Raw genomic sequence first — 14,974 nt, 5'->3', positions numbered from 1 at the left:
CCCCATTGGCGCCTTAACGAGCCTCCTATTCTAATTACCCTTCATCTTATTCTTGTGTTCCGTGAATAATTTTCAATTCCAAGGTGTTCATTCTGGGATTTTCATTCATGGGATGTCGCTAAAGTGGGAAATATACCAATGCGACCCCTCTCTGATCACTAGAAGAAGGTGGTAGTAATGCTAGTTAGGTGCCGAGCCTCTACGTGTCTCTGTTGGCCATGCTTGGCTTTCTCTGGAGACTGCCTGGTTGGCGCTAACCATAGAAAACTTGGATAATCCACTAGGAATGTGCCATCGTCATATCAACATTTTTTTTTTTATTTCTACCCCATTTACAGGATATTTTTTTCTTTTTTTGGTCTATTACTTATAACCAAACCTCTTCTATATGAACCAGTGACCATCAGGCGTAGCATATCTCAGACAACATTCAGTTGATGGAAGAATCTATATTCATATTGTCTCTTAGCAAAGATCTCGTGTATTTGTGACCATCTGTCATTAATCCTAATAAATTTCCAATATCTAGACTGCTTACTGTAGCTGAGTGGTTACTTTCCTCTTATTCTCATCTTTTAATTAATTAAATATGTATTCTTTAACTGATGAAAATGGACATTTATAGAGTTTTCCATAATGTAATTTTCATTTTTTTCCCCCAGAACTCCAGATGATCTCTCTAGACAGATACTTTCCATACAGCAGCGGGAGATTAAGCTGAAAGAGGAGAACCTTTGCATCAGTAACAGGTAGGGGACTGCATATTTCAGTTTTATATTTTAACTCTCGTAATGTGATTATTGTCAAATATTCCAAAACTGTTGCCATAATTTAGTACCCCCCTCCTTTATGGATGGGTTTTATTTTTGACCATCTGTATCTATTTATATTCCCCATTGGCGATATAAATCAGATTTTGCAGATCTCAGACTCGCTTACATGCACACTCATTCGCACGCTTATGTGCTCATTCAACGGCCAGTTTAATAGGAAACCAAGTAAAATATCTCTGTTTTTAGATGAGTAAAAGGTTGGGGTCATATTTGCGCGCCAGTGCAGCACTCTTGGATGATATGCTGCCTCATCTTCTGGTCTTAGAGTATCTGCCCTTTTTTTTGGACTGCCCTTTGCAGGTTCTACAAGTTTTTGTACAAGCCTCATGTTAAGGATTTCATGGTGCTTGATATTTAACAGACCGAGTAGATACATGATGACAGAGAAACGTTGAAGCATACCTGTTGTTTTGGTCTAAAGCTGTAGAAAGTGTGGTGTTCCTGCCATCATCCCCCACAAGTTAATTCTTATACTCTGCCCTTTCTCTGGCCAAAAAATCCTACTTCACCACCCTCATTACCTCACTATCCAACAACCCAAAATGACTTTTTGAAACCTTAAACTCCCTCCTGAAACCTAAAGTACAGGCCCCCATCTCCAATCTCAGTGGTGAGGATCTGGCCACTTATTTCCTAGAAAAAAATCAACCACATCCATCAGGATATCTCAGCCCAATCTCCTCAGTGCCTGGATCCCCTTCCCTGCCGCACCTCAAGCTCACTAGACATCTTTGAGCCTGTTTCAGAAGAAGAAGTTTCCAAGCTCCTCGCTTCTGCTCGGCCTAAAACCTGCAATATTGACCCCATTCCTTCACCTCTCCTGCAGTGTCTCTCACCAGTGGTCACCACTCACCTGACTAAAATGTTTAACCTCTCTCTTTCTTCAGGTATCTTTCCCTCCTCATTTAAACATACCATCATAACCCCTTTACTTAAAAAGCCATCCCTGGACCAGAACTGCACGGCTAACTACAGACCTGTCTCTAACCTTTCCTTCATCTCTAAAGTCCTGGAACGCTTGGTCCACTCCCGTCTAATCCGCTATCTCTCGGATAACTCTCTTCTTGACCCCTTACAATCTGGTTTCCGCTCTTTACACTCCACTGAAACTGCCCTCACTAAAGTCTCTAATGATCTAATAACAGCTAAATCCAAAGGTAATTGCTCTCTGCTGATTCTCCTGGATCTATCTGCCGCATTGGATACTGTGGATCACCAGCTCCTTCTCACCATGCTCCGCTCCATAGGCCTCAAGGACACAGCCCTCTCCTGGTTCTCCTCCTACCTCTCTGACCGCTCCTTCACTGTATCTTTTGCCAGCTCCTCTTCCTCTCCTCGTCCCCTTACTATCGGGAATCCGCAGGGCTCAGTCCTGGGCCCCCTCCTCTTCTCTCTATACACTGCCCCTATTGGACAAACAATCAGCAGATTTGGGTTCCAGTACCATCTCTATGCTGACGACACCCAATTATACACTTCTTCCCCCGACATCACCCCTACCCTAATTCAAAATACCAAAGATTGTCTGTCTGCTGTTTCTAACATCATGTCCTCCCTCTATCTGAAACTAAATCTCTCCAAAACTGAACTACTTGTGTTTCTCCCTTCTACTAACCTCACTCTACCCAACATCAAAATTACCCTGGAGGGTTCAACCATAACTCCCAAACAGCATGCCCGCTGTCTTGGGGTCATATTCGACACCGAACTTTCCTTTACTCCCTATATCCGATCACTCATTCGCTCCTGTCACCTGCATCTTAAAAACATCTCCAGAATCCGACCTTTTCTCACCTTTGAAACTGCTAAGACTCTTACTGTCGCTCTTATTCATTCTCGTCTGGACTACTGCAACTCTCTTCTGATCGGTCTCCCTCTTTCCAAACTTTCTCCTCTCCAATCCATCTTGAATGCGGCAGCCAGGGTCATATTTCTGTCCAGCCGCTTCACCGATGCCTCCATCTTGTGCCAGTCATTACACTGGCTACCCATTCGCTACAGGGTCCAGTATAAACTCATCTCTCTCACCCACAAAGCTCTCCACAGTTCTGCACCGCCTTATATCTCCTCTCTCATCTCCGTCTATCGCCCTACACGTGCCCTCCGTTCTACAAATGACCTAAGACTAACATCCCCCGTAATCCGAACCTCGCACCTCCGTCTCCAAGACTTCTCTCGTGCTGCGCCAGCTCTCTGGAATGCACTTCCCCAGACGATCAGACTGATGCCTAGCCCCGACCTATTCAAGCGCGCTTTAAAAACCCAACTCTTCAAACAAGCCTACCACATCAACTACTCAGTAAACTAACTTTGTCCTGTTCCCTCCTTCCAAATATTATCTGCATGTGAATCTGCACCCTACTATTCATCTGTCTCCACACCCTCCATGCACATGATAACTGCACTTGATACTTGCACTTAAACACATGGGCTGATGACCGGATCATGCAGCTTTATATGAAAATCCCTATTTATTCTAATTGCCAGACCTGAAATAACAAGCACTTTTCACCTATTGTGTCCCCCCATTTCCTTGTAGATTGTAATCTTGCGAGCAGGGACCTCACCCCTAATGTCACTGTTTTAATTGTCTTAACTTGTACTGAATTTATTGTCTGTACATGTCCCCGCTTAATTGTAAAGTGCTGCGGAATTTGTTGGCGCTATATGAATAAAAATTATTATTATAATTATTATTCTCCATTTTCTAGTAGACTGTATGCCCTGACCTTAAAGCCTGTGCTCTCTGTTATCCTTTTGTGTAGTTTGACAGACAGGAGTGCAGGAGCTGAGAGTTTAAAGGCCACACCGCGCTTCAGGTTCAGGTTGAGAGACTGAGAATCGGACTTCCTGCGTCCTGTTGGGAAACTGAGGCCTGGCTTTCTGGCGAGAGACTTAAAGGCCCGCTGCCTCCGTTCCTTTCTAGAGACTGTGGCCCCCCTCCTTGCGTCTGGTAATGAGACTGAGGTCTGGCCCTCCTGCTTCCTGTCTAGAGACCGAGGCCATGCCCCCCTATACCTACCGAAAGACTGAGCCCTGGCCCCCCTGCTGTTTACCAAGGGACTGAGGCCCGACCTCCCCCTCGCTGTTCACAGAGAGACTGATTTACGGTCCTCTACACTGTTTACCGAAAGACTGAGGCCCAGCTCCCTGTCCTGCTACCGAGAGACTGAGGCCTGAACCCCGCTCTCCCTACTGTGAGACTGGGACCTGATACCTACTTTCCCTACCGAGAAATTGGGCCCCACCCCTGCCCTTCCTGTAGTCTGACTTGTGGTCTCTGGTGTTATAGAGAGGTGACACTTGATTAGTCAGTGAACACATGGAAGACGCCTAGTAGCCCTCACTCTGAAGTGTTTTTTTTTTTTCGAGAGTGTAAGACAACATTCTTATCTAGTGTTTTGCAGATTCTCGGGCAGCTCAGTGGTTAGCACAGCAGCCTTGCAGCGCTGGAGTCCTGGGTTAAAATCCCACCAAGGACAACATCTGCAAGAAGTTTGTATGTTCTCCCCGTGTTTGCATGGGTTTCCTCCAGGTTCTCCGGTTTCCTCCCACATTCTAAAGACATACCAATTTTTAGAATTTTAGATTGTGAGCCCCATTGGGGACAGCGATGATATGTGCAAACTGTAAACGCTGTGGAATAGCTTAGCACTATATAACATTAAAAGATCATTATTATTATTATTCTCTATCACAATATGTATCACATGAGATCAAGCTGTTATTACAGTGACCATTAAAATGGGAAAACTAATGCAAAGCGAGTGAAATCTGGTCACTTAGGGTTATTACACCATTTTTTTTCACCCTTTTTTTTTTTTATAAATTGTTCCTGAAACTATATAAATCCCACTCCTTATTTACCACTCAAAGGTTCCTTCCTAATCATTTATGTGATAATGTGGCATTCTGTAATGCTTTCTGTAGAGCTTTGTCCTCCATTCTCAGCGTGTGAAGACTCGTGTCTTACACCTCGGGGCTGAGTGGCGCAGTTGGTTAAACACTTGCTGCTTCTCTTGACATTTCAGTGACTTCTGAGCCCCTGAGAATTGCAAAAATAGTTTTTGGCATCGCCAATAGCTACAGTAAAGTGCACTCTAGTGCTAAAATGACTGATCTTTTACATACTTGAGTCATCTTCAGTGGTTAAGAATGAGGGGAAAAATCTATTTGATGAGCATTTGTTTGATTTGTAAATGTCAAGTGAAGCTTTCCCCTTCATCCATAGCGATGTCATTGCTGGAGCCTTTCAGATAGGTCATTTAAGGGTCGTGCTGATGAGAAATGTATGTTGTTGTTTTTCTTACTTTTGCTGTATGCACCGCTATATAGAAAAGTTACCTTGATCTTTTAAGGTAGGGGTGGGGAATCTTTTTTTTCTGCCAAGGGCCATTTGGATATTTACACCGTCCTTTGGGGGCCGTACAAACTCCACCCACAAAGTACATCCCGGCTCTGGCACTGCTTTCAGGATGTAATCTTTGATTGCATGCCCTTCAGTGTTCAGTAGTGAACACTGTGTTTGTGCGCTAACAGAGCAAGAAGAAATTAATGAGCTGCTTGTAATCAAAATACACCTCCCTGCCCAAGCACTGCGGTCCCTGAGAATCTGCTCGGGGGCCTGATGAAAGATCGAGGGCTGTAAATGGCCCTGAGGCCTAAGGTTCCCCGCCCCTGTTTCAAGGTGTTGTCCACTTTGGAAAATTGAAGGTGTTAACCCTCCAATTGAAAAAAGTTAAATACAATTCTGGAGTAATACACAATATTATTTTAACCATATCAATGGAAGAAAAAAAACAAAACAAAAAAACACCGTCTCTGTTCAGTGTAACTTTTACCACTTTTGGCCTCCTTGCTCGCTGTTTTGCTGCTTGGTCTCTTCATTTTTTGAGGCCAAATGGTTCATGTATCGTTTGTGCATGTGCCCTTCTCCCCTTCTTTGTCCTTTTCCCATCCCTTGTTTGAACTTGATGGACATATGTCAATTTTTTCCAAACGTATTAACAGTGTTAAGCCGGTCATACGCATTAGATGGCTGTTGGCCGAATGATGGCCACCTTCTCAGCCGACTCTCCCATACATAGGAGCACTTGTTTGGCCAAGCGCTCCTGCGTTCTCTATGCAAAGACCTCTGTCTGCCACGTCGGCCTGCTATTTATCTTCGGGAGAACTATTCGATCAACATATCTCTAGTTCAGATGACCTCTTACCCATCTGTTAGAGGGATCAGCCAACATTAGTCTGGTTATGAGGGCCTTTCCTTTCTGTGGGTGGGCAGCATCTTCTCCCATGTGCCCAATAAGCAGCAAAATCCCCAAAGATTGCATTGCAGCCCCCTTCCCCACAGAAAAAATAATCCCTTACACATGTTCCTACCAATCCCATGAATACTGAAGGTCCTGTCTATCTATCTATTTTAGGGGTTCACACTTTTTGTTTGCCGCTGAGGTCCACACAGGCACGAATTTACGTGTCGAACAGGATAAAGTTTTTTATTTTCTGACATAAACTTTCAGCATAAAGTAAGCCGCTTTTCTTCAGTCAAAATATTCAATAGCAAAAACAGTTGTTTCCCAGGGTAGGCACAATAATGTAGCGCGGTCTCATCCAAAAAGCAGTTGGGGGTTAACATTTATCCTTGGGCACAGTCTGTCCACTACTAAGGATATTTTCCTTTCCAGTACTGCAGACTACATCTGAGACAACCCGGCTGACTTTTATCAGACCTGCAAGCCATTGACTGGAATGCACGGGAGTGAACTTTCCCACTTAAACTCTTTTGGTCGCTCCTAAATCCTGGACCAAAAATCCAGTCCAATAAAATTTTTCTCATTAACTTATTGTTACCGGAGCATTCTTTTCTGGAGCCTGAATCAACAAGGCCAGTAACCTTTGTGACATATAACTTTCATCCAAGACCTTACCTCCTGCTCTTCTCGTCCTATCCATCCATCCATCCATCCATCCATCCATCCTTCTATATCCTCTCTTTCTCCTAATTCTATTATCCTCTTCACTGACAGATCCCTATGCTGCCGTAGTATGGAAGCTTCACTTCAGCCACTAGAGAAAATTGAGCGGGCACTATTACAAATGACAATGTAATCGACCCATAAAATTGTATACTATTTTTAATGGATGCGTATTCCATATACACTTCTTTTGACATGCTCTATCGAGTTTTGAACAATATTTTTCATTGGGATAACTCCTTTTAATGACTGTATTTTAGAACGTTTCCCCTTAGAGATGTAGGTAATCTGTGGCCATTAGATGGGAACCCTGTGAACCTCTTCTGCTAGGAGACCTGCTTGATCTTTTGATTTGTCAGCCTGGCACGATGTAACTTGTCTGTTCGGGAAATCAAAAGAAGAACTGGAGATACTGTCAGGTTAGGGGTGGATTGCAGGGCTGCCATCCAGTATCCACAAATTGCTGATGTGGTTGCTGGACCGAGTCCTGCAAATTGATTTTCTCAATCTCTAGTTCCTCTGACTATTTTTTTGATCACATTGTGACCTGTTTTTGGAGCTTTTTGCATAACCTGTAATCTTTAGGTAAACCCAGACAGAACTTGAATTTTCCTTCTCCGCCACCACATTAGACTTGACTCATAACACAATTTCCATTGAATCCATTTGCAAGGCACAAGCCAGTTCCTCCAGACTAACAGACACTCCTTGTATCTTCTCTTTACTTCGGCTATTTAATGAGGTTCCCGAAATGGGGTTCCCTCCCTATTTTTTAGGGATTATCTGGTTCTGTAAAATTAATGGCCTATCCTTAGGACAAACATCAGTATTGGATCAGTGAAGGTATAATTATTGATGCCTCCGACCATCGGCAGTTTAAAGGCTTCTGTTAGTATAACTCTGTCTCATATATTTTCTTTACACAGCTGATAGGATAGATGGGAAGTGTCAGCCATTCCATTAGTCTAATCTCGATTACCTACACATACATGACAATATTAAAAACATTTATATTCATTACATGACTTGTAGCCTGCATTTCTTTCCAGTTTTCTCCTCTGCTGGCTCTAATCTCTAATTTTCAGTTGTCTCTGAGCTAGTGGGTGGTGACTAGCTGCTAATGTCTCCCACAGGCAGCACACAGACATATAAGGTATTCTTGCTTTCCTGCCTTTAATTTGCATATGTGCATTAGCAGCTTGGAGTATATTATACAGCAGTACTGTATACAGGATTTTTGTGGATATTGTCCACGCTGCTGAACAAATGGAAATCCGGACGTATTAATGAAAAGGAATGGTGGTTTGAATAAAACCGCCATTCCTTTTAAACAATACGTCCGGATTTCCATTTGTTCAGCAGTGCGGACAATATCCACAAAAATCCTTTATGTGGTTCCTGATATGGTCAATCCTTGACTTGTGGATCTGCGGCAGCTGACGTTTATATGCCCTATCAAAGGGGCACCAGGTGATCAGTTTTCTGAATAACAGATTCTGAAATTGTTGGATAAGACCCTATATGCACTTTTTTTTTTCTCCTATAGTTTTTTTTTTTGTTTGATACAGCAGTACTGAGCATTGTAAGTTTGAATCCAGTTCTGGGGTTTCAGAAAACATTTACTAGAATGCAAGTGCATAAACTGTTTGTGACTGCCACTCTGCTCTCCCCACTCACCTTAAACTTTTAATGGTTATTCTCAAGTTATTAAATTAGGTTAATTAGTTAGACAGCATGACAATAAGCAAGTTTGCAATTTATTTGAGTCTGTCATTCTCCTGCGTGAGAGCTTTTATATTTCATAGTGTACAGCCTGTTTTACTGGAGCCCTGTCACTAGGTCCAGGAAAAGAGTTAACTCCTAACATACCAGTCATTTTCTGCAGCCCGCTGATTTTTTTTTTTATACAGTTATCGGCTCACCTCCCTCCCTTTTCCTCTGTGCTCATTCAGGGCTCTTATCACTCTTGTATAATTAAAAAAAAAAAAAAAAAAACTCACCTGGAACCCAGCACCACAGCTCACTGTCCTGAGTGTGTGTGCTTGTTCAGATGTCCTATTATTAGTGATGAGCGAATGTACTCGTTACTCGAGATTTCTCGAGCACGCTCGGGTGTCCTCCGAGCTGAATATTTTACATCTGTTAGCCAGCTTAAGTACATGTGGGGGTTGCCTGTTGCTAGGGAATCCCCACATGTAATCAAGCAGGCTAACGGTACGTTCACATTTGCGTTGTGCGCTGCTGCGTCGGCGATGCAATGCACAACACAAACAAGAACGCATGCAAAACGCATAGTTTTGCGACGCATGCGTCCTTTTTTCCCGGATTTTGGACGCAAAAAAAAATGCATGCATCGCGGCAAAAAAGATGCATGCATCGCAATACGCATGCAAACGCATGTCCATGCGCCCCCATGTTAAATATAGGGGCGCATGCGTCGCCGCGGCTGCGCCCGACGCAGCCCGGCAGAACGCAAATGTGAAAGTAGCCTAACAGATGTAAATAATTCAGCTGCTACTTGGAGGACACCCGAATGTGCTCGGGAAATCTCGAGTACCGAGTATATTCGCTCATCACTACCTATTATATCTGTGTAAATACAGTGATAACAGTATAGGCGTCAGAGCAAATTATTGATAGCCCAGTTTGTTACAACAGAACTTGTGTTGAGCTTTATACTGTAGTTCTACTAAGGCTACGTTCACATTTGCGTTGTGCGATGTTGCGTCGGAGACGCAACGCAAACAAAAACGCAACAAAACGCACGCTAAAACGCAGCGTTTTGCAACGCATGCGTCCTTTTTTGCCGAAATTTGGAAGCAAAAAAAAAATGCAACTTGGTGCGTTTTCTGCGCCCAACGCTTGCGGCAAAAAACCCCGCATGCGTCGCAAAACGTAGCACAACGCATGTCCATGCGCCCCCCATGTTAAATATAGGGGCGCATGACGCATGCGTCGCCGCTGCTGCGCCCGACGCAACCACGCAAAACGCTAATGTGAGCGTAGCCTTATACTACAGTTCTGCTACTTACCAGAACTGTCACTCATGGAGCAGAGCCCGCCCTGCCAGAAAGCGGGAAGTATGGAGACCACAGGTTTGTGAGCTGCTCAAGAGACAGCTTGAGAATAACCTTTCATAGGTGGCTACAATCTGATCTCTTGGAGAGCTGACTATCCTTCTTGTTTTGACCATATTTTATCTATAGAGTGAAGCATGATTTCAGGGGGCACGGGAAGGGTCAGAAGTGGAGAAAGAAGCAGATGTTTCTGATAAGATCTATAACAAAGTTAGAATGTTGGTTGAAATGACAGCAACCATTTTTGAAAAACTTTTATAATTACCGGTATGTGATTAAACTTTATTTACAAGACGTTTATCTGCCCCTTTAGTTACAAAAGCATTGACCGTAACAGAATATGACCCCTCCCTCCATAGTTTTACTTTAGCAAAGTTTTCTGAATTAGCGGCTAAGCGTCTCATGGCGGTAGATGGGAAGGATTAATTACATCTCTGAAATAGACAAGATTGGAATTGGCCCCAGTCAATTTGTTTTGCATGCTGCCTCGATGTGCTCCACTCCCAGGAACCAGCGATTCTGGCTGCAACATGATCAAGCTTCATTAATATGAATTCCCCTGCTTCATACAGCGCGGAGGAACTCTCTATGAATCCGATCTCAGATTGATTTCTATGAAATGTGAAAAGACACTTTGCCAAGTCTTTCTTGCAGCACACTCGAGAAAATCAAGAAGCTTTTGCTATTGTTTAATTACATTTCCCTGTACTTTTTTAATCTTATCCTCTTATGGAAAGTTCCATGTATGAGCCTGATGGCGACCTGCTGTTCAGTTCTGGATTAGGAAGAACCGATGTCGGAAGGGAAACTCTTTATGATGCAGTTTGCTAATATTTTATGCGCTGATTTAACACGGATTGTCCCCAGGGTAGGCCAGTGGTTTTTGAAGTCCTGGAAAATCATTTTCATTTTTCCTACCATTTGAAGAAACGCTGACCATGTTCGTTTTTTAAAAAAAAAAATTTTTAAGCCACTCTCCCATAGCCCACAATAAACTTTTTCAGCTCGTAAAGGGTTTTTTCGCTTCGTATAAATTTTGTTAGTAACATACTTTTACAAGAAGCGATTCACAAAGTTTCCACCTTCTAGAACCCAAATGATAAGGTGTGATCCTAAAAGGAACTTCTGTCCACAAAACAAGTGTGGGACTGAACTTTGTTTGCAATTTCACCACAATTGAAAATTTGTTCCCGTTTTCTAGTGCACAACATGGTAAAACCAATAGCGCGTTCAAAAATACAACTCGTCCCGCAAAAAACAAGCCCTCACATGGCCATATTGACAGAAAAATGAAAAAGTTATGGCTCTGGGAAAGAGGGGAGCGAAAAACGAAAACGCAAAACCGAAAAAAGCTCCGGGGGTTAAAAGTCAATTTGCATATTTAATATAAATGTGCATTACTCTGGAGTAAAACATCGGTTCGCGGAGATCAATATATCATTTTATTCAACTTTCTTTGACCTACATGCCCATATAGACGGCTCAGGAAGGTTGACCCTACTGGTAAATTGCCCTTTTAAGTGTACTCTTAATAAACCAGGTGATTAGGAGTAGTGACCTGTGCCCTGACAATGAGGCACGGGAAATGGTCACAGTCTGATTGAACTCAAAAATATATTAAAAATGGAAAAAAAATGTACCAAAAGCATACCGGTAAGTGGGGAAAAAAAAAAAAACGTTCAGTGGGTTCACAATGAGAAGGGTTGTCCTTGTTACAACTATTTGGTGGATTGCTATTGGAAACCTAAAGCTCGGAGTTCAGTGTTTTATACTTTGTCTAATGAGCGGTATTGGTACTATGGAGGTTCATCAATTATTTTATGGAGCGGAGAAAATATCACCGTGCTCCAAACATGTCACGTAGGAGAACCAAATCCTTACAGGGTTATGAGCCACAATTGGAACTGTGCAGAATACGATCACCATCAGTCATGTAATAACCTTCTTATCTCATGAGATGCTGACACTCCTGTTCCTCTTGAATTGTTCTCAATATTCCAGATGTATAAATATTATTACCCCAATGTCTATTTTAGTTTTGGGATTGCCATTTTCATTTTTAAGTATATACTCAGGAAGAGAAGAATATCTGTGTGATACACCGCCATAGGTAGTCAAGTCTTGTGAGCCAACAAAGTGTTTACAGCTTAAGTATAACAAGTCTGGATTTATATTTAATTTAAGAAAAAAAACCTTTCACTAAAAATTTGCCATAATTATGCTGCCAAGATTGTAAGATTCAAAGGCTGTTTACACACAAACAAGCTTTGAAATGTTGAAATATGATTTATTTTTCCCTTTAATCTTTCTTCCGTGCTGGCAGTTTTCGTGCTCACCTTAGTTTTTTTTCTTACTTGTAAGACTTTGTGCCAGTGAGCCTATGGGGAAAAAAAAAAACCTTCAGAAAGGAGGACAAGTATATTCTGGATGGGAGCAAAATTTTACAGATTTTATAAGCACAATGGGAAATGAGAAAAAAAAAACTTTGGGTTTTTGGAAAATAATGCAAGAATTGCTGTAATACACCCTGAGGAACCATGATTAAAGCTATTGGAATTGTGAGTGGTCAAATGTTGGAAAGTGGGGCCGTGCTAACATGAGCCCATGTTGGAACAGTGGCGCCACGGCAGCAGGTGCCCATGGTGGACCATTGGAGCCGTGGCTGCAGGTGCCGATGATGGAACAGAGGAGCCTTGGCAGCAGGTGCCCATGTTGGAACATTGGAGTCATGGCAGCAGGTGCTCATGATGGAACAGTGGAGCCATAGCGCAGATGCTCATGTTGGAACAGTGGAGCCGTGGCAGCAGGTGCCCACGTTGGAACAGTGCGACCGTCTCAACAGTGCTCATGTTAGAGCAGTTGGGCCATGGCAGCAGATGCCCATGTTGGAACAGTGGGGCCATGTCATCAGGTGCCCATGTTGGAACAGTGTGGCCCATGGCATCTGGTGCCTCTGTTGGAACAGTGGGGCCCATGGCATCTGTTGCCTCTGTTGGAACAGTGGGGCCATGTCATCAGGTGCCCATGTTGGAACAGTGGGGCCCATGGCATCTGGTGCCTCTGTTGGAACAGTGGGGCCATGGCATCAGGTGCCCATGTTGGAACAGTGGGGCCATGGCAGCAGGTGCCCATGTTGGAACAGCGGGGCCTTGGCAGCAGGTGCCCATGTTGGAACAGCGGGGCCTTGGCAGCAGGTGCCCATGTTGGAACAGCGGGACCTTGGCAGCAGGTGCCCATGTTAGGACAGCGGGGCCTTGGCAGCAGGTGCCCATGTTAGGACTTTGGGGCCATGGCCGCAGTGCCCATCATTGAACAGCACAGTGTTGCAGAAGTTGGTGCAATGATAGTTCAGTGGAGTCTTTGCTGCAGGTGCCCATGCTATAATTGTTGGGCCATGGGTGCAGGTGCCCATGAGGGGACAGTGGGTAAATTCTACAGTGGTGTATTAGTAGTAGCATGGCAGCAGATCTGCTTGCTGCAACAATTGGGCCATGACTGCAAATGGTCAAGGTGGAACTATGAGGCCACAGCAGCAGGTGTCTGTTTTAGAACAGTGGGGCCACTGCTGACATTACATGTGGTGGAACAGTGGAGCCATGGCTTCAGGTGACTATGGCAAAGCAAACATTGGAGCCATATCTTTTGAACATACTGATAACAAAGATGTTTTTTTTGCATATATTAAAGTGTGAGGGATAAAGTGAGATATTAATAGTTGTCTCATTAAAAGAGCTCCTGAAAATAGCAAGACTGGTTGGAGAAAGAACCAGAACAGAGGGCAGCCAAGTAACCACTTGTGCTCTAGCATGTGGATATCACAGCGATGGGGCTCTTTTATGTTGCCCATGTGTCCTAATAAGCTAGAAGGACAGGGGTTGCTTTGATGGGAAGATTCACAAATTTTGATGCAAATGTTCTGCTACCAGTCTTGGATTCTTATCCATCATGTCCAACCATTTGAGGCTCTGGTTCGTCAGAATAAACAGCCCAATCTGGAATAGAACTGTGCGTGACTGACTTTAAGACTGATGAGAACAGAATGGTTGTGCACCTTATTATTTTCTGTAGATATTTGAACTTTGTTGACGATCGATATAGGGAATTTCGTGTTGAATGAGATCCAGACCAGTAACGTTCGCCCTTCTCTGGTGCATCCTCTTACCTGGTGCATCCTCTTACCTGGTGCATCCTCTTACCTGGTGCATCCTCTTACCTGGTGCATCCTCTTACCTGGTGTATCCTCTTACCTGGCGTATCTTCTTACCTGGTGCATCCTCTTACCTGGCGTATCTTCTTTTTTAATGTCTGCGTCTTGTCCTTTGATTTCCGTCCTCTGACAGGTAGTGAAGAAACACTTGATGTTCCACTGGAGAGCTGACCACAGGGTTTCCACCATTTTCCTGTAGACCAATCTAATGGCAATAAAAAATGTTCTATTTCTATTACGTTATGTGAAAGAAAGCGGTTTCTTTATGGGGCAGGATGAAATTTTCTTACCAGCGTGCACTTTATCTTTGCAACTCGCTCAAAATAATAAATTGTGATTTGGATAAAGGCGAGGTGCAGAGCTAATTATGGGAAATTTTATAGAAAGCGCTGATATTGGAGGTGGCTTCATGATGGCTTTTATGGGAAGGGACCTACCTGCACGGCAGCGCTCAGGAAATTGGCCACACTTGAAAGCCACATGTAGGTAATGAAAGAATAAGCCTAATGACTAGTCCTTTCTAACTGCTGTTATTAGTCCCAGGCTTATTTTAATCTCCCTTCTAAATGCAGAGTTAATTTCCTCTAAACCTATTTTGCGTTCCTGGGTGTCCATTTCATCAGCCGAGCCTGGCATGTAGACTGACTGCTGCTTCTGCTCCGCACCGCTCTGTTTTTCAGAGATTGTGTCTTTTAGGATAATAACCCAGATTCATTTACCTCTGTGTTTAATACAGGCATGTACTATGGAAAAAGAGATCCTTCATTCTAGACATCTGTATGGAAAGTTGGCTTTGTTTTTTTCCGAGCTTTGGTTTGCATTGGCCACAGTAAGTCTATTAATACTTATTGCAAAACTGCAGTGAAACATTTTAATGGGGCA

The 14,974-nt window shown here is 43.4% G+C and overlaps 1 protein-coding gene across 1 annotated transcript in view; it reads left to right on the top strand.

The window, feature by feature from the left end:
• MAD1L1 (mitotic arrest deficient 1 like 1) overlaps window positions 1-14,974 on the top strand; it is a 740,224-nt gene that overhangs the window by 72,010 nt on the left and 653,240 nt on the right. Inside the window, exon 10 of the mRNA XM_069734326.1 lies at window positions 663-749. Within this exon, the coding sequence (XP_069590427.1) occupies window positions 663-749 (87 nt within the window). The remainder of the gene's footprint in view (window positions 1-662; window positions 750-14,974) is intronic.

The sequence above is a fragment of the Ranitomeya imitator genome, chromosome 7 (assembly GCF_032444005.1).
Source record: "Ranitomeya imitator isolate aRanImi1 chromosome 7, aRanImi1.pri, whole genome shotgun sequence".
NCBI lineage: Eukaryota > Metazoa > Chordata > Amphibia > Anura > Dendrobatidae > Ranitomeya > Ranitomeya imitator.
Note: the sequence above shows the minus strand (reverse complement) of the source record. Positions and strands in the feature narration are given on the sequence as shown.